Source organism: Lepidochelys kempii, chromosome 3, assembly GCF_965140265.1.
Source record: "Lepidochelys kempii isolate rLepKem1 chromosome 3, rLepKem1.hap2, whole genome shotgun sequence".
NCBI lineage: Eukaryota > Metazoa > Chordata > Testudines > Cheloniidae > Lepidochelys > Lepidochelys kempii.
Window position 1 is genome coordinate 156436605 of NC_133258.1, and position 22508 is coordinate 156459112.

The 22508-nt window shown below is 45.0% G+C and overlaps 1 protein-coding gene across 2 annotated transcripts in view; it reads left to right on the plus strand.

The window, feature by feature from the left end:
• EHD3 (EH domain containing 3) overlaps nucleotides 1-14216 on the plus strand; it is a 32552-nt gene extending 18336 nt beyond the window's left edge. The window contains exons 4-6 of one of the 2 annotated variants that reach the window (XM_073338660.1): nucleotides 8772-9184; nucleotides 9675-9839; nucleotides 12079-14216. In XM_073338660.1, coding sequence (XP_073194761.1) covers nucleotides 8772-9184; nucleotides 9675-9839; nucleotides 12079-12606 — 1106 coding nt within the window. In that variant the 3' untranslated portion in view covers nucleotides 12607-14216. The remainder of the gene's footprint in view (nucleotides 1-8771; nucleotides 9185-9674; nucleotides 9840-12078) is intronic. The other variant, XM_073338661.1, reaches the window with a different exon arrangement.
• The last annotated feature ends 8292 nt before the right edge of the window (nucleotides 14217-22508 follow it).

Consider the following 22508-nt stretch of genomic DNA (forward strand, 5'->3'; position numbering starts at 1 on the left):
CACAGTCCATTTCCTGTAGGCAGGTGACCCCTCAGAACACCAGCACACATTAGCACTAACTGCCCCCTTGCTGGCAGTCTCAGTAGAGAGAGCCTGGAGACTAGACACCTCACCCACTCTTAGGGGTGGTCCCTCCCAAGCAGGGATGAGGCATGCAGGAGTGCAATATCACAGCCCACGTTGCAGCTGTGCTGTGAGTAAACAGAAAGCTCCAAGCCAATGCTCTTCCCGGGCACTAACGTTACCAGTGGTCACCCTGCCAAAAGAAAGTCCTGAGGGACCTTGAGGATTCTGGATGTCAGAACAGTCAGGCGCAGGACATGGGGGAGCTGAAGGCCCATGCTGTCTGTCAGTGCAAAGGTCCAGGGTGTCTAACTGTGTAGTAAGAACTCCATCGCTCGAGCAGAACAGGACCAGAGTCATAAGGCCGAGTGCCAGAGGGAAATTCCACAGAGGGGGGTAGATGGCTGTGAAATCAAGAAAGGCGCGAAACCTTGCTGCCTTCTTCCGCTCTTGGAGCATAACACGTTCCTTGCCTAGGGATCACTAGGGTCAATGCTGCTGTCCTTCAAGAGTGGAGCTAGCTCACTGGGAGGCAAAAGGAGGCTTGATTTAAGGTACCTGAGGGAAGTATTGCCTGGAAGCCACAGCACAGGGCATCCCTTCACTGCTCTGGACTCTCCTGGGCACGAGAAGAGTGGCCATTTATTCTCTCTTTCCCTTGTTGAGATGGGTGTCAGTGTCCACGTTTAAAGCATTTGTCACTATCTACCTCTGTCTCTCACTCCATTTCCTTCCCCTTTCTTTTATTTCCTCCAGCGCAAGAGGAGGGCTATAGCAGTCTGCGTAGATGCCCATATGGAGGTATTCGTACCAAAGCAGCGGTCGCTTTGTAGTCTTGGCCGCTTTGATCATTTGATAATAATACTGAATGCTTCCTCTCTTCAAAGCATTGTTCAGATATTGCATAACTAATCCTCACCACGCTCCTGGGAGGGGAGGTTTATGCACACCTGTGAAATGGGAATAACTGTGACACAAGGGGGGAGAGCGCAGCTTGTGCCATGTCACACAAGGACTCGGTAACAGAGTAGGGACCAGGAGTCAGAGGCTTCTGCCTCCTTGCCCCTATGTGCAAATCACTAGGCCATGCTTCCTCTGTTTATTTTGCAGCGATGCCCTGCATGGAGCAGTAAACTGAACCACACTCCTAAATAAGCCAATAATCCTCTGATAACAATAATTCATCCTCTGCTATAGCAGGGCAGCACTGGAGGGCTGAGCATTGCACACTTTGCTAACCAATGATTGACAGCTTCACACTGGCCTAAAGATAGTCCTCGGCTAAGCAAATGGAATTCCACTGAATGCAGTGGGGTTCTGGCTGGGCTGTATTGGGCTCCTGGTTGAGGTAAGGTTTGAATAGACATCCAGAAACCTGAGTGCTTGTTTGAACTAAATCTTCTCCTAGTGAAAATCCTTCGAGCCAATCTGCTTTTCTTCCCCCACTAGCGGTTGAGTGTGAGAGCCTAGCCTGGAGATAAAGGATAAGAGTGGGAAAATGGCTTTAGGTTTCATTTCCAACACACGCATTTAGCCACGTCCATTTTTGCTGGCTCAAGTCCAGCCCAGGGATCTGCACAGCCAAGGAAATGTATATTCTAGCCCAGATGTCTCCCTTAGAATGAATGAGCATCAGTGATGAGAAATGCAGGGCAAAGTCATTCTTTTGAGGAGCAAGTCTGTCCGTGAGAGTCATGCATTTTCATGGTACAGTGTAAAGTTGAAATCAGTAGTAATCTTATGTGACTACAGAACCCACCGATAGGTTCCGCCTGTAACGGCCGTGCTTGGAGCAGAAAGGAGAGCAGACAGAGGGCTTTTCACCTCCTATCCTGCATGAAAAATTAAGTTAAATGGATACTATCAACATGAAACTAATTTTACAAAAAGTTTCTTTATCAATATCAAGAACAGTGTGATACAGAGCTAACCAAAATTATTTAAAAGGGACAAATTTTAAACCTGTGCCGAGTCTTCGCCACAGATGCTGGTTGCTTACATTTTGCATTTCACTCAACTCACAGGAAGAAATGACATTGGCCAATTTCAGCTTCCTCGTTCTCATCCATCAGCACAACGCTGTTACAGTATTGCCAACTCTTGTAATATTATCACAATATTTGGTGTTTTACCAAATGCCTCTGCTCCTGGAGTCACATGAAACTCAGATTTGCTTTTTTTTTAAAAAAAAGCAAGTTGTAACCATCCTGGTTGCAGAGAAAAGCTTGAAAATGGGACCTGAGCATAACACCAAAGGCTCAGAAACCAGAACCAATAAAAAGAACCCGAGATTTATTTCTAATGTCTCATAATTTTTAAGCCAGTCTCATGATTTTTTGTCACAGCCCTTACTCATGAATTTTGAATGCTCAGTGGTGGAAATGCTGCACTTGTGTTGTGTTTCCACCAACCGCGGAGAGGCAAATGTTGCGGTTTTGAAATAAAACAACATTTTAATTCCTAATAGGTTTCTGTAAGATATTTTATTTTTATAACGGTAGTGACTTCTCGATGTTTTCTAAGTGTCTCATTTATTAATCAGGCAATGGTCTATCATATTTATGAATCAGATTTTAAATCAATTCACATTATTTAAGCAGATCACTTTTTCTTTCAATGCAATGAATAATGATTGATGGTGAAGGTATTTCAAAGTTGCCAGTAGCTGTGGCTGGATGAGTGAAGGTTCTTACTGCAGATGGTCATTAAGGGCTAGATTTTTCCAAGGGCTCAGCACTCTGGGTTGGGGCCAGATTTTCAGAAGTCAATATTCATAAATGGGATCAGATTCTCAAAAGAGACCTGGCCACAAGTGTCACGATAGGAGCTGCTGGATGCTGAGCACTTTTGAAAATCTGGACCTTATTTCTGTGCCTAAATGGGAAATTAGCTTTTCTGAAAATCTGGTCCCAATTGTGGGTGCTGAGCACTTAAAAAAATCTCACTTTGAGTTCTTTTCAGAATGTGGCTCCAAAGTACCAAGAAATGCTGAGTCTGGCTGATACAAACTATGAGATTTAACACTTAAAGAAAGTAGCAATTATATTGTGTAATAAAAAACAGCATGTTGCCAGGAATGTAGGTTCTGAGAAACGTGAGAACTGGTTCGTCTCCCCCAGGTTTTACACCCATCTGACTCAAATGCTGTTGCTGAAATTATTCTTGATTTACCCTGGTTTAAGCGAGAACAGAATCAGGCTCCTGGTCTCCTCTTAGCCTTGAAACCACTACAAAGCAGGAGATTTCTCTGTTCCATTCCAAATACTTGTTAATGTAAATGTTAGTATTGTAAAGTTGACATTAACACATCATTCCTAACTGAGAAAGCAGTGAGATTTGCACTGCAATGTAGTCACTCATACCTTTGCTTTGGAAACATTTACATATCCAAGATGTGTGAGAGGTTTCCACTAGCCAGTTTCTCTCTCTCTCTCTCTCTCACACACACACACACACTCCACCCACTCACCATTTTTCATGCACTCTTAGTGCTTTAAATTGCTAGCTCCGTGTTCGATTATTTCCTTAAGCACAGGCAAGGGCGGAAGTATCATGATGAGCCCTGCTCTGGGAATGATGACATGTTATATTCATATAAGCCTTTTCATCCTGAAGAGTTCCTATGCACTTTACAAGTACATCCAGAGAGGGAGAGAAAAATATCTTTACCATCACTGAAATGCAGCCACCTCTGTGGAGGAACAGGGCAGCTGTTTAAAACAATAGTTTAGGACAAGATGTGAAGAAGAACATAGGATCCATCATGCCTCCTTCTGTTTTAATCTTCCCTTCCCTTTTGCCCTCCTGTTGCTGCTGTTCCCCCCAGCTCTAACTATACTCCTCACCCTATCTTCTCCCCATAAATCCACTTATCCTCACCTCAAGAGGCATCTACCCAAGCCTTGGCCCTCCTGCCCTCCTTCTCTCCTTCGCCCCCTCCCTTTCAGACTTCACCCCCATGCCTCCACTCTTTGTTCCAGCTGGAACAGGCACTCCACCTCAAAGACGATCACCACCATCCATGACCTCTTCAGCTTTCTCTCCCTCCCTCTCCTGGCTCCGGCTGAAACCTAGATTCCCATCTCCCTGCAGCTGCTGTCTCTACAGCCTTTTTGCACACTCCCTACCTTGATTCATGCACAAAGGGCCATGGCAAGGGCACAGGGCTCCTCCTCTTTCCACCTCTAGGCCCTTCCTCTTCCCCCTTCTCACTCATTCTTCTCAAAAGAACTCTCCATCCAACTCTTCTCCATTTGCCCCTCCATGGAGCCATCACTTATACCCACCTGACTCCCTGCCCACTTCTCCGATTCAGTCTCTTGCCTCTCCTTCCGCTGCTCAGTTTCCTGCCCTCAACCCTGGTGATTTCGGCTCCCAGGTTGATGTCCTGTCTAATCCATTAGATCCTGCCTCCTCACCACCTCATTTGATTTCAAACCCTAGATCAACTCTCTGACCAAAGTGGCTACTCACTCAATCTTCTCACTAAACTCAGATCTCTTAGTGTGGCTGCTCCCTCTCCTGGCCATCATCTCTGCTCCTTCAACATTACTCATGTGCCCCTCTGTGACGCTGCAGCCCACTAACTGTGAAGCCTTGGGCAAGTCACTTAAGCTTTCTGTGCCTCCGTGTCCACATCTGTAAACTGGGCGTGATAAAATGTCTCTCCCTCCTCGGGGTGTTCTGAGTCTCAGTTCATTAATGTTTGGAAACACATTGAGATCCTTGCTTTAGAGGTGTCAAATATTATTATTATTTAGGACTGATCCCTCCTACCTGGTGACATCTGATAAGATCTCAGGCTGAGGGGGATGCAATGAAGGGATTACTCCAAAGTAGGCTGCTGGAAACAGGCTTATGTTGGCTGGTAGGAACTCATTTGGCGTTTGCATGGGCAGTGCAAGTACAGAATGCAAAACGGCCTAAAATAGTGCTGAAGACTGACCTACAGAGTAATTCCAGGTGCTCCCCAAAGTTGAGATACTGTTGCACAAGTTGAGCCTATTAGTATTCAAGTTATGGTACGTCTCATTGGTTTGTAGCTCAGTGTAGGATGCCCTTAGGGTATCCAGGAGGAGCGTTTTTTGACTCAGACCCAATCTCTCCATCAGTGGAAGATGCAATCTCACTTCCTTAGGGTTTTCTTTGGTATAAATTCAGTGGCCAGGTTCAAATTTGCAGGCAATGCCAAAATCTGAGGTGGGGGGGTGGAAGTCACTGGCGGACGGAGCCAAACTGTGCAGGAAGCTGCACCGTTTAGCACCGTGGAGGTTGCTGGCTACAAATGGCTTGTCTATTTTATCTCCTCTTGATCTTATTTCCCCAAAGCTCTAAGTGCTACAGAGAATGCGTGGAGCTTGGGCTGGGCACAGAGGTGTTCACAAGAGGACCTGTATCTCTTTACATTTAGTCCGCCCTATGAAAAATCCCCCCATCAGACTTGCCGATTTGACATGCTTGTCGGCCCTGGAGCTGGGATAAATCCGTTGACTGCCTCTCAAGCTGGCAGAAGGAAACCTGTCCCATGAAGAAACATCTGATGGAAGCAAATAGTTTTCCTGTTTATCTTGTCTGCTTCCCCTTCCACTTTTGGGACTCATTTTCCATTCATGCCCGAGTCTTAAGTAGCACCAAGGGAAGGTGATTTCAGAGCGAGAGTAAATGCTGGGGCAGGGCATCTGCTTATATCTCTTGCTGTGTTTTGCCAGTGAAGTTCCAGCAATCAGCACCGTGAGACTCATTAACTCAAGCAGGCCATGGAAAGCCCAAAGGAATTACATTCTACTCAGATGTGTTGCATTGCATTTGACACTGGAAGGAATTTATGAGCACAGCTCCTATTTGTGCCAAGCAGAGTGATAAATAGCCTTCTCGCATGCACCACTGCTGCATTCCAGTCCTCCCTGTAGTCATTTGCACTGACAGGCACAGCTAGATTCAGAAGGAAAACAGGTGCAGGTGGGAGAGATTTTTTAACAAAAGAGTTTAGAGAGGGGTGGGAATTCCTGCACTTTTCAGCACAGGACGATCTGCGAAAAGGAAAAGGGGAGATGGGTATGGAACCAAGGCTGACTGCGGAAATGATTGAGTTTATGCTACAGCTACTCCCTTCATTTGGGTCCTGACAAGGTCACATGAATTCTATGGAAGGCGAGCCCTATTGAGGTGCTGTTTCAGCTAGCCAAGTGCCTGGGGAAATCGCTGACCAGATGAGCACTTCGATTTTTTTTTCCCAAACATATAACAGAGTATGGGTTATTAACTCTCAGATACTTAGCCACCCAGATACCAAGGTGATGGGCTTGGTATGAAAGCTAGGCCCAAGTCTTAAACAAAGGCCTGCCTAAAGATAGGATCCTAAAAGGTGCCTGCATAAAAAGTCTTATTTTCAAAGGACTTTTCAAAAGTGCTAAGCCCAGCAGCTCCCACTGACTTCACCGAGAACTGGGGGTGCTCAGCACTCAAAAATCAGGCCAATTACTTTTGTGCCTAAATACTGACTTAACATCCTAACTTGAAGCACATATGTTTTTATACAAAATATGGGCCTAGATGGATACATAGGGCCTAATTCTGCTGTCACTTACCCATTTTACCCCAGTCTAACTCCAGCAACATTGTAGTTACTCCTGATGTACACCTGCGTGAGATCAGAATCAGGCCCTATGTCCTGGCCAAATTCCAAGTCGAGTAATTGTATTCTAACTCCTTCAGAATTCCCATGGCTGTTTCAATTGGATATGGTATTTCTCTTTGCCTGTTGTCCTAAACTGTTGTGCTAAGTACCACCCCAGACGTGGCTGCATTTCAGCGGTGGATGAAGTGATCCATGTTCAGTACATATATGGTACTTTAGTAAAATGGTATAAAGCTTTTGGGAGGCCACCTGAAAAGACTGCATAAAAGTAAGATCTTTACATTTTCTGTCTGACTTTTTCTTTGATAAAGTGGAGAACCCCCCTTTCTCTAGAATGCACATATACCTCTGTTAAGTAATTCATCAGCTAGTTCAATGAGATCTGCTGATGAAAAGTGCTCATTAAGAGCAAGGTATTATAATTGCTGTGGCTTCCTCCACTGTACCCTACTCATTTACTGGTTGGAAAATCGAGGCCCACAGATTAGGGCTGAAATACTGGCCCTGTTAAAGTCAATGGGAGTTTTGCCATGCATTTCAGTAGACCCAAGATGTCACCCTTGGTGACTTGCCACACACGTCGGTGGCACAGCCAGGAACAGAGCCCTGGAGTCCTGTCTTCTAAGTACAAGGGCACGCTGCCTCCCTCAAGGTATTGCAAAAGACGAGCTGATACATTCTCATACATTTATTAAAGGGAGTTGAATGGGAGTTTAAAAATGATTTGGCTGAAAATAGCAACTGCTGCACCCTAACCTCTTTGAACCCAGCAGAAGGGAAGCTGCATGGTACGGTCGTGGTGGGAAGAGCATCTCTGTTGGCTAGAGGAGTGTAGCTGTTGGAGCTCCTCAGCTAGCCAATATGCTGAGCAGTGCAAAAGGTGATGTCAGGGGCGTGTGGGTAGGACGCTGGCCTGTCATATTGTATGCTGGGCTCAGCAGGGTTTCAAAGAGAACCGAAAAATCTCATGTGGCCAGAGGGGAAAATAAAAATCTATGTTTTCCATATCCATGTTTCACAAACTGTCTGATTTAGAGACACAGCCAAACCTAACGCCTCAGTCTGACTATCCTGCACTCTAGTGCATCCTGAGCAGCCGATTCAAAAGCTTGCATCTCTGGGATTATCAACAATGCTGCCTTTAAAAGTGAAGTAAAATGTAAATTATATGTCTTTTGTGGCTGACCTATGTGGTGAGATGATCTCTCTCATGTAAAACATGGTTGGTGTCAATTTTTTAAACATAATGGGCCAAAGATAGCCCCATAAAACTAGATAAGACCTGAAAATAGACTATTTGAGAACTTTACATTAGAGTTTGATTTAAGGCTATTTATATATTTGTATATTTTGACACGGGATCTTGACAGTTTTGTTTTACTAGTTAGAAAGCTTTAACTTTTTGAATCTCAACAACTACTATCATTAAATAATTATTGTCTTATACCCTCCGATCATTTCCTGCAACTGTGAACAGGGATAAAAATCTAAAAAAAAAATTTAAAAGTAAAATCCATATTATCCCTCAAAATTATATAAAAAAATACAAACTAAATTCTGCCAAGGCTAAATATTGTTAATTAGGAGAACAAAATACACACAGAGCAGCCAGGGTACAGGTTATAAATCTCCAGAACCCTGCAGCCTTCGTGGGTTACCTTGATGAAAAGTAATTAAGAGGCTAGACTTTCCTGTCATGTGGCTGTGTGCAGGGATATACCAGTTTGCATTCTGAACATGGCAGTTTCTTGTGTGTGTGACTTATAAGACTTGTCTGGGTGCTCCCCGATAGCCGGTCCAGAGGAGAAGACTATTGTCTGTAAAAGAAACTGTGCATGTCACAGGCGAAATAGTGTTGGTAAGAATGAGGTGTGGGAAGAACACATGTTGGGGTCAGGGATATGGTGGAGGGGAAAGTGATGTCTCCAGTGCCTTTCTTATCTGGTTCCCACAGAGCTGTGCACAACCTGCAGCATGTTGCCTATTCTTTTTCAGCCTGTCAATGAATACAGCATCGCATTGCCTCTCTCGTCGCCCATGTGTCTCTCTGCTCTTCCTCCTCTCCCATTAGGTTATGACTTTGCAGCCGTGTTGGAGTGGTTTGCAGAGCGGGTCGACCGCATCATTCTCCTCTTCGATGCCCACAAGCTGGACATCTCAGACGAGTTCTCGGACGTCATCAAGGCGCTGAAGAACCACGAGGACAAGATGAGGGTGGTGCTCAACAAGGCTGACCAAATCGAGACCCAGCAGCTGATGCGCGTATATGGCGCCCTCATGTGGTCCCTGGGAAAGATCGTCAACACGCCCGAGGTGATCAGGGTCTATATCGGCTCCTTCTGGTCCCATCCACTGCTGATCCCTGACAACCGCAAGCTGTTTGAGGCCGAGGAACAGGACCTGTTCAGGGATATTCAAAGCCTGCCCCGCAATGCAGCCCTGCGAAAGCTGAATGATCTCATCAAGCGGGCACGGCTGGCCAAGGTGGGTCCTGCCAGAGAAATTCAGCCTTGTAGAGTTTATGGTGGGGAGGATGGAGGAGAGGTCTTGGCTATTTCAGCTCACTGGTTCATAGCCATTGTCCATCATGTTGCACTGGGGTGGCGGGGAGGGAGAGGGGAAGGAGCACTGTGTATATTTGCTAGCTGGAAGGATGCTTTGTCCTGAAGGGAGGTGTAAAATGAAACAAAACAATTCCCTGTGACAGATGACGTACAAACACATCTCCCAGCATGCACAATATTCTTGTACCAGACCAATCAGGACACACAATTGAGAATGGTATGTGTTGTGCAGTAGCGATAACCAGCAAGAGCAGGCAGGGAGAAAGAGCTAAGTGAAGGGGAAGGGAGAGAGGATAGGGTTTACTCCAAAGCTTGGATGCATGAGTACCATCTGCTGAAGATAATGTTCAGCTGTACCCATTAATGCTGTTCTTGGTCTTCTTTCCCATCTCTTTTTTTATGCCCATCAGGTTCATGCCTACATCATTAGCTCCCTGAAGAAGGAAATGCCATCAGTGTTTGGTAAAGACAATAAGAAGAAGGAGCTTGTGAACAATTTGGGGGAGATTTATAGCCGGATCGAACGGGAGCATCAGATCTCACCAGGAGACTTCCCGAATCTCAGAAAGATGCAGGTAAGCACTGGAATAACCAGGCCAGAGCATTGACCAAGGCAAGAGCATTATAGCAGTTGTAGGGAGTCGGTCAGAAGCAATTCTGAACTGATGCTGTTACAAGTGTGTCACGACTTTTGTAAGGCAGAAATGAAACCTGCCTTATGTCCAGGCTATATTTAGACATACATATTTCAACAATAGCAGGTTAACGCCCTCGCAAGAGGGAAGATTCCTTCACTTGAGTCTATGGCACAAACAACTCTTACAGTGAGTTACTTAGCTCCTTCTATCTTATTTCAGACCTTGGGCTTACAGCTTTCAGGACCAGCCTAGCCTCACAAATACTACTAATGTAAAATTTATAGTATTCTGTATTCAAATAGGGGCTTTTTTTTTTTTTTGCTCTCTTCTCCCTTGCTTGTTTGTTTCTAGCAAAGAAAGACTCCTGCAGAGAAAGAGGATGTGACAATTAAAGTATCCCTCTCTGTTTGTAAATGGACAAGCAGGTTTTCTGTGCTACACATTTGGGGCTTGAGCCAGCGGCCGGCCGTGTAAGTCAATGGGAGCCATTCCAGTGACTTCAGTGAGTGCTGAATCAGGACCTCGTGTAGTGTATGCTAACCATGCTGGAGATGTTCAAACCATTGGCTGGCTTCAATCCAGGCTGCAGCCTGTTTCCAGTGGTTGCATTGTGAAGATTCGCAAAAAGAAAAGGAGTACTTGTGGCACCTTAGAGACTTTGAGCATAAGCTTGCATCCGATGAAGTGAGTTGTAGCTCGTGGAAAGCTTATGCTCAAATAAATTGGTTAGTCTCTAAGGTGCCACACGTCCTCCTGTTCTTTTTGCGAATACAGAGTAACACGGCTGCTACTCTGAAACCTGCCATTGTGAAGATTATTACCACATCTTTATGGAGCAGATGGAATCTGCTGTTCATTTAAAGAGAAGGAAAATACTCGCAAGTCCTTGAGAGCCAGCTGGAGGATCTAGTTGATTAGTTGTTAAGATGTGAATTTTATACCACTGTTAGGAGTAAATGGATGCTGTTTAAGAAAGAAGTAGAGATTGAAGGATAAAGATGTAGGTCACTTGGCTTCTCTCAGTAGGGGATGAACTAGTAACACTTGCTCTAAGCACTTTGACTTAGCTGTGAAAAGTGGGGCCAGTAGAGTTTGTCACATCAGATAAGTTCCAGGCCAGTCCACAGGTGTAGAAAGAGACTGGCATCTGATGTTTCAGAGGAAAACAATTTGCGCAATGCTGCGCTTAAGGGGGAAAATTCCCCTCCTTATTCTCATGGGCAATCATGAGCAACCTGAAGTACAAAGGGTAGAATGAAATTATAGCTCATGCCAGGCACTCCCTCAGTTTGCTCCATAAGATAGTGGAGAGGGGAGCTCGTGCATTTTTAAAGGAAGGTTTACTCCTGAAATGTCGCAGTTGCTTCTAAAACTGTTTGGACGTAGATTGAACCGTGCCTCTCTTTAGTGTAATATGAGATAGCACATTCCCATGTAATACTAGGGTTGTATGTTCCCACACAGTAATGTGGAGCAGTATGTTCCGTAATACATGCCATAAAGTATTGGCCTCTTTCTGAGGTCTTGAAATTGTGGTTCATGATGGCAAAAATCAAAGCCATATAAATAATTCTTTTGCCCCAGCGGTGGCCTCCCTCCTCTGTGGAGCATGGGTGTGGGAGCTCTGCCGTGCAGAGCATTGGTGAGACCAGCTGGGGTGTAGCAAGCCATGCAGAAGTGCTCTGAGACGCAGAAGCAGATGTGGGCTGAATGGGTCAAGGAGTCATGGCTTTCGGGGAGGGTGCCCTGCATGGTACTACTTGTGCCTCCTTCTGGCAAGAAGGTTCTATTCCTGGTCCTTGGTTAAGTCTCTGATCCTATCTGCACCCTGTCTCTCCCCATCTATAAAACGGGGATAAGAATCTTTACCAAGGGTTAAAGTTGATTGAATCAGGAGTGAGAGCTTTTGCCACACCAGCCAGGAAGGAAGGGGTCCGTCTACCTTCTGCACTTTTAGCTGTACCGGCCAAGGGGACAAGAGAGCTCTCCCTTTGCTTTTAGCAGAGCGGGGGAGCTGTGCTCTCCCCTGGTCCCCCTTACTCGAGTCCCTGATCTTTACCCACCCCCCTTTATGAAAGTGCTTTGGGATCTGTGGCAGAAAAGAGGCGTACTGAGCGCGGCTAAGTCTCACTAATGCTTGCAGCTTAACCTCTCTTTGTCGTTGTCCTGCTTTAAGGATCAGCTGCAGGGTCAAGATTTCAGCAAATTCCAGCCACTGAAGAGTAAACTGCTGGAGACAGTGGAAGACATGCTGGCCAATGACATTGCACAGCTCATGGTGCTGGTACGCCAGGAAGAATCCCAAAAGCCCATGCAGATGGTGAAGGGAGGTGCCTTTGAGGGCACCCTGCATGGCCCATTTGGACATGGCTACGGTGAAGGAGCGGGAGAAGGAATCGACGATGCAGAGTGGGTGGTGGCCAGGGACAAGCCCATGTACGATGAGATCTTTTACACACTGTCACCCGTCGATGGTAAAATAACTGGGGCCAACGCCAAGAGGGAGATGGTGAGATCCAAGCTGCCCAACACTGTGCTGGGCAAGATATGGAAACTGGCTGACATCGACAAGGATGGAATGCTGGATGATGAGGAATTTGCCTTGGCTAATCATCTCATTAAGGTCAAGTTGGAAGGTCATGAGCTCCCAAATGAACTTCCTTCCCATCTCCTCCCTCCATCCAAGAGGAAACTGACAGAGTGAAAGGAAGGTCACTGGAGAGACACAGGGGAGGCGGGAGAAAGAGAGAAGACACAGAGACACGTTAACTTAAATTATACCTTTAGATGTGAGGTCGCCTTTGGATTTATAACAATTTTAATGTACAAAGGAAAACCTAAAGCAAAACAAAAAAGCCCAGCCCTTTTTCATAATAACATGCAACTAACTCTCCCTATGTAATGTCTTTGCTTCCTAATGTGTAGTCTGTAAAGATGAAGAGAAAGGAAAGGCTTAGAAGCAGTAGCAGAAGCTGACAGAAGAGGGTGGAGGGAAGAATCAAGTAGGTTGTGTCTTCTGGAGTTGGATTAGGCGCGAGTTATCTGAGGATAATCTCCAGAGTCATTCCTCAACTTCATCCACGCTGTTTAGTTGGGTTCAGATGCAGCCTGAGATTTGTGAAATTCCTGATGGGAAAGGAGAAGCGACAAAAAAATCCCTGAGCTGCAGATCAAAGTAAAAGAGCACATCACAGTTAGTGATGAGCCCCCACAGAAACCCTAGATAAAAGCCCTCATGGACAGGGTCTATAGAGGTGTCTGCAATCTGGATCCAGATCTAGTTATGAATTTTCCAAGTGGCTCCTGTCATTTGAGTGGGCTCAGCCAAAACAGCAGATCTGAACACACCCAAACTTCAGTGCTTTTGAAAGCTGGATCTGAATTTGGCAGCTTGAATTCCTCTAACCACAGCGGGTCAGATCCAATGAGCTACTGAGCACCTGTATCTCCCCTTGACACCAGTGGGAGATTCCCACTCAGTACATGGCCAAGAAAATGATAATACAACCCACAGGAAAACAAAGAGAAGGAGGGGATGAAGGCATGGAAATAGTTGAATGTTTAGAGGCAGAGATCAGATGGTTTAGAGGGGAGGAATTTCCCCCACTTCATCATCCTCAAATAATCCACTGAATGTGTCATATGGAACTGCTCAGTGTTTTCCCCTTCTGAAAGCTTTCTGGACAATGGATGGTATTTATCATTCCTAGAAAGGTATATGTTTCCCTGTTATCACAGAAGTGTGTACAATGCAAACTGCAAACTCATGTTCTTATCTTATAAAAAAAAAATCCAACACTGTCAGATGAATCATCTATTATCAAGAGTACAGAGGCACCATGTAGTAGTAGGAAGGGCTTGCTGTATTTTCCGTGTCCTTGTGAGCAATAGCCTGGATACCGGTAATGAGTCCTTGCTTAGCCCTCAGACAATTACTCTTTATTCCATCCAGAACTTCCATCCTAAGCCAAGCAATGTTCAACTCTTCCTTTCATTCACTATGAAATTTCTGATTTCCGGGGATTTTACTTTGGTAATAATCCCTCCATTTTAGATTCATTTTCCCCTTCACCCCTTTTACTTTTTTCATTTGAGACGGCTTGTGGTTCCACCTCCTGTTGTCACTTGATATATGCTGAGCTCCTACTGCGATGAAAAAACCAAGACAAGTATAACTTATTTTATATCTGTGTTGATATTATATAGAGAAATATATTCTATGTATGTAGGATGTGCTTACTGCAGTGCATTTATCTTTTAAAAATTAATGCATTCACCTTTTTGTACCCCGGTCCTAAAACATTATTAAAAAAGTTTAAAAAAAAAGAAGTCAGGACTGTTTCTTTCTCATCTCCCTTATATAGTGGAATAAAATATTGGTGGTTTCTTAAAGAGACCCCTGTTCCTGCCCAGAGGCTACAATAGACGCAAACCATCCCTGGTACAATCTGTATTGCCTGTGTACAGAACAGCCTTATTGGGCTTGTGGTGGCTCATGACTGGTTAATATCTGCATTAAAATTTCCTGCTACTTTCTGGGAATCTTAATTATAATCACCGGTGTAGCTTCACTGGAGCCAGTAAAATTGCACCCGAGATCAATTGAGCTCAGCAAATGGGAAGGGTAAAATAAGCTCATTTCTGCTCAGCTCAGTTGAGGTTTTGCCCCTAGCTTCAGTAGCAGCAGGAAGGTTCCCAAGTAATTTCTTTCCTGCCAGCCCTGGAAGGAGAAGGCGCCAAAGCTTCACTGGGACCTGAAATGAACCAAACCACGTAGTCCCACAGCCCCTCACATGGTCTTCTGAGCTTGCGTTAATCGACCCCTGCGAGATGGGGTACTTCATTTGAGTGACCTTTATTCCAGGGAATAACACAGTGAGGGCCCAGCTGAGAGCCGGTGTAATGCTGGTAACACGTGTAGAAAGTGGGCATAAGCGGTAACGCAGCACAGGCTGAGCATTTGGTGAGTATATCGAAGGCTGCCCCGACACTAGGAGCGAGGGTAATTCCCAGCACGTGTGTATGTGTGGTCGCACTAGCTTGATGAGAGCGAGCAGGAGCACAAAGAGCAGTGTAGCCACGGGACCGCAGGCGGCAGCAGCAGAGCTTAGCCAAGCCACTTACAAACCCGCCTGAGTCCTGTCTGTGTGTACATGGCCCAGCAAGCCGGTGCCCCTGCTGCCGTTTGTACACCAGCTACCCCTCTGGAGTACGCGAGCTGGGGATCACTCCCTCAGCTCACAGTGTAGATATAGCCTTTGGGGGTGTAGACGGAACAGCAAAGGAGGCTGCGTCTGCTTTCCCACTCCATTATCAGGGTCCGCTCTTTTGCCAGGAATGCCTGTTTTTCCAGCTAACTTGCACTGCAATTCACGTGTCTGCTGCACGTTGCTAGATTCCTCCAAGGAAGTTGCATTCACTTAACTCCAAACCCTGAGTTTCTGGTAGATTTCAACGGGGGCTGGGGCTGGCTGGGAAAGTGAGGGAAGCACCTTGTGTCACTCCTTAATGACATTCCCACCTCCAGTCTGGGGACTGACTCTAGAGGGGATCTCTAATCTGGAAGGGCTTGTGGTGAAGTTGTGACACGATTGCTTTAGCAGCAAAATCCCAGTTCCCAATATCAAAAAGCTGAGTGTCTATCAACCTTTCTTCCAGGATAAAGTTTCACTGGCAGGAGTATTGAGGTTAGCCATAAATTTCACTCTAGTGGGGATTGGGAGGGCTCCAGAGATACAAAGCCTTACAGATCCAGCCCTGTAGTGACTGAAACATCATTAGCACCTTCGGTTGCTGAGGGGTTTCAGTCCACATTACAAAAACCCTCACACCATGTTTGGCCGCTTGATCTTAGTGGCCTCAGAAAAAGAGGCCAAGGATTGAACAGGCTGGCAGCACAGACAGATTTTGTTCCCAATTGAGGACAAGTCAGCAGAGTGGCATGTGGCATGGCTGCTGCCCGTCCTGTATCCACACTGTATGGATATACAGAGGACTTCAGTCTCCATGATAGCCAATCTGGTAGCTTTCATCAGCTCTCATTTAAAAATGCTAACAGGAGGGGTCTTGTAGGGGCAAGGTTGCGGAAGATTGGCGAGGAGCTACGTGGTGGACTGAGTAGGTGACTGGATGTAAGCGGAGGATGCAGGCAGTTTCAATGAACTTTGTCCGACAGACCCTGCCAAAAGATATTGTAGCATAGCTCAGCATATTTTTGCTTGTAAACGAGTCAGTTTATGTAATAAGCATAAATCGTACATATAAGAATGTAACCAGCTGTTGATCCCATGTAACCCCGAGATAAACGCGGAGAATATAGCGCCGCAGAGGACTCCCCCCAGCAGAGTCCTGCCTGGTCAGCTGTCCCGAACGGCCAGAGTCCCCTGCAGCCCCTCCACGCATCCTAGGGGCTCCCCACACAGATTGGAGCGTAAATTCTTCCTTCCTTTAATAAAGCATCGTTTAGTATTCTTAGGCCTGAGTGTCCTCCTTTCGCTGGTATCTTCCCCACCAGCCCTTGCGGGCACAGGTCTACAGAAGAGCTCTACCAACTGTTACAAGTGCCCAAAACATAGAAGATTTATAGGCTGTAACGCAAAAGCCACTTTGCTTGGTTCAAGCATAACTTTTCAGGCCATTTCAAGAGGAAAAACTAAACAGACATGAGTGTTTTGTTGCTTAGCGATCTGATTTATTATGCATTATGGTTTAACAACAAGACAGAAGAGGTGAAGCACCCTTAGCATTCAGTGAAAATGAGATGGTATGAAAGGGCAGGATGCTAAACAGGAAAGGTACAAATAAAAAGAATACAAACAATAGTAAATTGCATTTACACGTTACAGTTCATCCTCATGGGTTCCAAAGTGCTCTGCAAACTATGAGACAGAATAAACCCCTTAGAGGGTAAAAAGATGCTTAACCCCCACACGTTTGCATACATAAAGTACATACAAATTTCTCTGGTAAACAGAGCCAGTCAAAAATAAATAAAAACTGAAAATTTAAAAAATAGTGTTGAAATTTTGGCTATTTGAAAAAGTCTGGCCAAGCTGTAAATGGGATGAAAACTTTTCAAAAAATAATTCTTGCAAATGTTTTTGACCAGCTCTACCTCCGAGTAGGTGGCATGGCCCTGCCAAACCGACGACTGTCTCAAAATCCACTAGGCAGTCCCATGGATCTCTAGATATCCATGCTATTCCCTGAGCCCCAGGTCTCCTTGGCAGGTCTTCTCCAGCCTGAGCCATGCTGCCGTTGCCTCCCTGTCTGTACCTGTCCCCACTTCCTCTTTCCAAGAGATGTGTGCCAGTGTGGGGCAAGAAGTCCCCAGGATTTTGTGTGGAGGGCTCAGCAGTCATTCTGATTTGTTGGAAGACGGCGCCAAGCAGAGGAATGCTTCTATCAACATACTCAGCCCCGCTCCTCTCCGTTCCTGTCATGCCCGCCTAAATCTGAGGTGCTGCAGGCACACAGAGGGATGTTCCACAGACTCAGGAGGAAGGGACGATAAGATGCCATTTGGCTCAACTCCTATTGCTCCCATTTTCAGCCATTGTAATGGGTTTTCCTCTATTTCCATTGCTCCCTGGACAAATCTCAGAGGGGACTATCTGGCCCTATGGATGATAGCTGCATTTTAGAGTTTCTGCATGTATCGCTAGGGTAAGACAGCCATTTCTTACCCTAGAGATACAAGGGACAAGTTGTTCTGGGAGAAGAAAATGTAAATAAATGGAATAAATGAGATTTATAGAATACCAGAGTTGGAAGGGACTTCAGGAGGTCATCTAGTCCAACCCCCTGCTCAAAGCAGGACCAATCCCCAAATTGTTCCATTAAAATTTTAGGGGGCATTTAGGTTGGCAGAATGCAGTTAGTTAGCCAACCTGGTGCTTTGCCAGGACAGCGAGGTCAACATTCCTACACTGCAGTGGGATCCTTAATCAAACAAACGGTCAGGACCTGTTTTACATCACATTTAACTAACTGGCGTAAACTGGATACAACCAAGACATTCAGCATTAAGGCTGAAAACTGTCCTCTAGTAATGCCTAAACATTTTGCCTTTGAATAGAGCTGCTGGTGACCTGACCTCACATAGACCATGATCTGCACCACCCACAAACCAACACCGGGGGAATACCTGACAGAGTGTCTGCAGAACACATCTAGGCTCCGCCACTATTGTTTCATGGTTTCCCTTATTATGGGGCTAGCTGTGGGAAGGGGGATTGAGTGGCTATTTATCTGGGCTTTGACAGGTCGAGAGGACATTGCAGACCCAGTGAAATCTTTCCCCAGCCTCAAGATTGCCTGAGTTCGCTAGGTTTGGAGTGTCTGCGTTAAGAAAGAATCGTGGCGAGAAGGAGGAGGCCGAACTGTTACACAGGAATAGCCGGACAGTAACCTTGCGGGTTATTTTTTATGATGCTTTCATAATACAGCATGCATCCGTTATTTTTGGTCTTTCCCTTTCCTTCCTTGTGCTTCCAAGCCTCTCCCTCCCTCCTTCCCTTCCCAAGGCCGGACTGGAGATGTTCAGACCAGAGTTTAGTTTGAGAACTCTGCACACGGAGAAAGTTCAAGGCTAATGTGGGCAATTCACTCAGCATGTCATTTTCCTATTCCTGCAGGCAGGTCAAATGGAACAATGAATCTGATATTTCAAGAGAGACGCAGTGTACCTAAGACATCTAATCTCTGCCAAGGGAGGAGGAAATCCCCTGTGAATATGACCTGCCTGCTCTGGGCTTTGTTATATTGTACTGGTCCCTTGGATGGCATGGGCCTAAGAACACATCAAAAGTTTCCAGGGTTTTAGATCAGGCCCATTTCCAGCTAACAATATAATGCTATGTCTTGTAAAGAAATGTGAATAAAGGCTCCAGTAGCATATTTTAAATGGTCTTATTGGCACAAACGACAGAAGGTATTTTTAGGACTAGTCCCCGGTGGTTGGGGTTTTTTGCCAGTCTCTTTCCCCCACTGTAGTGAACACTGCATTAAATCAGCTGTAGGGTCAGAGTGTAAAATTCCTCTCCTCAGCCTTAGCCCTAAATTGATTGCAACACTAATGCTAAGTGGAGATTTTCTATATATAGCTTTGTACACACTACTTGGCCTATGAAATTATGTCCTTACCAATAAGATGAGAATGAAATGGGTGCCTACAAATATAGCACATGTCAGAATTTTAAACTCTTTGGAAATAAAGATACTATACAAGAATAAAAGCCAGATCCACCTGCATCTGTGTTATTTAAAAGATTCACAGCTACAGCAGAGGGAATTGTTCAGATACAAACACCCTCAAAGTTTACATCTTAGGTTTGTAGCTTGGGCCCATCTCTAATCTATACCCTAACTACGTCAGTGGACTCTCAAATTCCAGATATGTAAGACCACAGGGGCTGGAACTAGGGGTGCTGCGACACCCCCTGGTTTGAAGTGGTTTCCATCATATACATGGTTTACAGTTTGGTTCAATGGCTCTTAGCACACATACACCCCCCTTATGCAAATATTTCCAGCCCCACTGTGTAAGACTCTCAAGAGCCTGAATGTAACTGACCCATAATTCTGACGGAAGGCACATGTAACCAGGTACAGATTTCCTCAGTATGCAAGTCAATTTTTCTCTTTCTGGTAGGACATTCTGTTTCTCTGTACACCCTGAAACGCTACAGTAATGTTACATCCAACGCACATTTTATGCATCCATCTAAATCTAGCATAGCAAAAGTATCTGTAAAGTCAGCAAACAAAAGGACAGTGATGACAATTCTCTGGCAGTCACAGCTTGTAAATTCAGCCATAAAAATTGTCGAACTCATCCAAGCTTTCTTATTAGCAGTTGCCAGGATCTGCTAGCTGTGGGCATTCATCAACCCCTTGCTTTTCTTTAATGTCATATAAATGATATTTTCTTTTTGACACACATGACAACTCAATGTCTAATTCTTTAAGGTCAATCTCCTGGGCACCAAGCAGTGTTAATTTTGATCACTGAGTCTCAGTCTATGGCTTTTGAGCTGTAAGCGTCTGCTCCTGGGCTGAAGTAAAATGTCCTACTTCTGATGCTAACAGAGCACCTGCTTCTTAGGATAGCTAGTAATTTAAAACAAAATCTCAGAGACCCACTGATACACGTGGGTGGAAAGGAGTATCTATAGAACTAGACTTCTTGAAATTGATGCACTGTTACCACCAGATGTCACAGTGAGCCCTAAATAAAATAATGACATAATGGGCCAAATCCTCTGAACCTTATGCTCTCTATACTAGAAAAATTAGCAATACTCCTTGAGTATTTGCTTGAATAGACACTCTTTGTGCTGTGTGATTGGACATCTCAGTCACAGGATAATGTTTCTGCTCCCTGATTGGATGATTCCCAAACCCACAAAACACTTCTAAGATAGCTGCCAGACCCTGATGGTGCAAGTACAACATTTGCATGAGCTCTCAGGATGGGTGCCAGCTGCTGCTTTTTGTTTCTGTGAATATTCTTGTGAACAAAAATGTGCTGACATGAACATTTGTAGAAAGGGACTAACGGGGTTGCAGGGGGTTTGGGCCTCACACACAGGGCCCGTATGCTCTTTAAGCATCTCTTGGTCTGAGTAGGCGGCAGTGTTGTCTCTCCCCTTGGCCTCTGTGGTACACTTCCTCAGGTACAGGCTCTCCGTTACCCCTTCACAGAAACCAGGCTCTATAACCCAACTACCCTAAGTCCCCAGGACCAATGCTGCCCCCAATGCCGAAAAAAGACCCTCTAGTAGCTTGGGAGCACAGCCTTTCCCAGAACTCTAACCTTGTGGGTACTCTGGGTTTAAAGTTCACCTCTTCAGGGACATGAAGGACATTCAGGGGGTTGGACAAGATGACCTTTGTGGTCCCTTCTAACCTTATGATGCTATGACATGTGATCATTGAAGTAAATAGATCCAATTGTTTTGCAAAGGTTTCTAAACACAATCATTCTTTACCTTATATAACACAAAATATATACAGAGCCAGACAAAAATAATAAACACACCTCCAGACATTTCTCTACCTCAGTTTCCTCACCACTCTGGAGCATTATCTGGGCTTAGGTCAGAGTCCTCTAGATTGTCCAAGATCCTTGCCAAGCAGTTTATGACTTCTCTGAATCATGGAGACTCTCTCTCTCCCTCTTCCAGATTAGCTTCCTTTGGTCTTGGCTAGGTCCTCCATCAAAAATAATCCCCCATGATACAAAAGCATACCCTATTTTGTTCCTATCTTGTGTCAAAGGCTTCCTCTTTCCCTTGGCCTGTGAATCCCTCAAGTTTGTAAGTCCTGCCGCTAACACCTGGTTCCTTTGTCTGCTGCTGAGAAATTGCATTGCTCTGTCCAAACCCTCTACAGGGAAATTGGAGAAAACTAGCTTCCCCCAGACTTCATCCTTCCTATTGTCGTATAGGCCAGATCGGTTCACTAGTTGCTAGCCCTTAACCACTCTCTCCTTCAATAGGGTGACCAGATAGCAAGTGTGAAAAATCGGGCGGGGATGGGGGGTAATAGGCGCCTATATAAGAAAAAGCCCCAAAAATCGTGACTGTCCCTATAAAATCGGGACATCTGGTCACCATGCTCTTTCAAAGACAGATTTGTAGGCAGCATTCCCCTGTTCTTTAGCAAAAGGGACACGAGGCAGTACACAGTAAAAGACTCTTGTAAGATATATGAATACAGACAGTTCATAAAATCAAACTGGAATTCATAAGTGGAACAGAGATTCTCCAAATTGTCACACCATTGAAATGAATCTGAGGTTTTTATTTTAATGTTTGGATTTTTTTTTTAATTTTTTTTTTTTTGGTGCATTTCTAATCAAGACCACCACTGAAACGCAGCCACCTTTCGGGAAAGCACTCTGCCACTGTTTGACGGTGTACAGCAGGACTGCGTGACCATTAAGGGCAGAAAGTAAAGAACAGCACATACAGTTGAAACTGCAGAGAGAATTTCCATAGGCAGAATTACCTGAGATGGAATTCAGCCAGGATACCAATGTTAATGCCCCTACTCTTAAAAAAAACACCAAGGGATCTTAGAGGTCTACATAAGATCAACACCTTGGTTTAATGTCTGTCCTTATAGAAAACAATATAATTTCCCGAAACGTCTCAGAAATCAGCAGTTTGCTCTGAACAGCAGCAAGAAGTCAACTATGACATGCTCTGAAAAGTCAATGCATATTTTAGTAAAAACAAACTTCCAGCCCATTCCAAGATTTTTGCTGATTGTCCATCTTTTTGTTTTAATATACCCCTCCAAGGAAAAAGCTGTAGGGTACTGCAGTGCTAGTGATTCAGTAGGAGGTTCTCTTCCCTCTGGGTCAGTTCTGATCCAGTGCTCAAGCATTGGATCAGAATGTTGCAAATAGTATATCTATTGTTTTACAAAGTTGTCTGTGTCTTTTGCCCTGCCAGGTAGCCATTTAACATAAGACTGCTATGCTACGGCACTGTCCAGATACCATGTAATGCTCTAGTTCAGTGGTTTTCAACCTTTTTTCCTTTGCAGACCCCTAAAAAATTTCAAATGGTGGTGCGAACTCCTTTGGAAATCTTATAC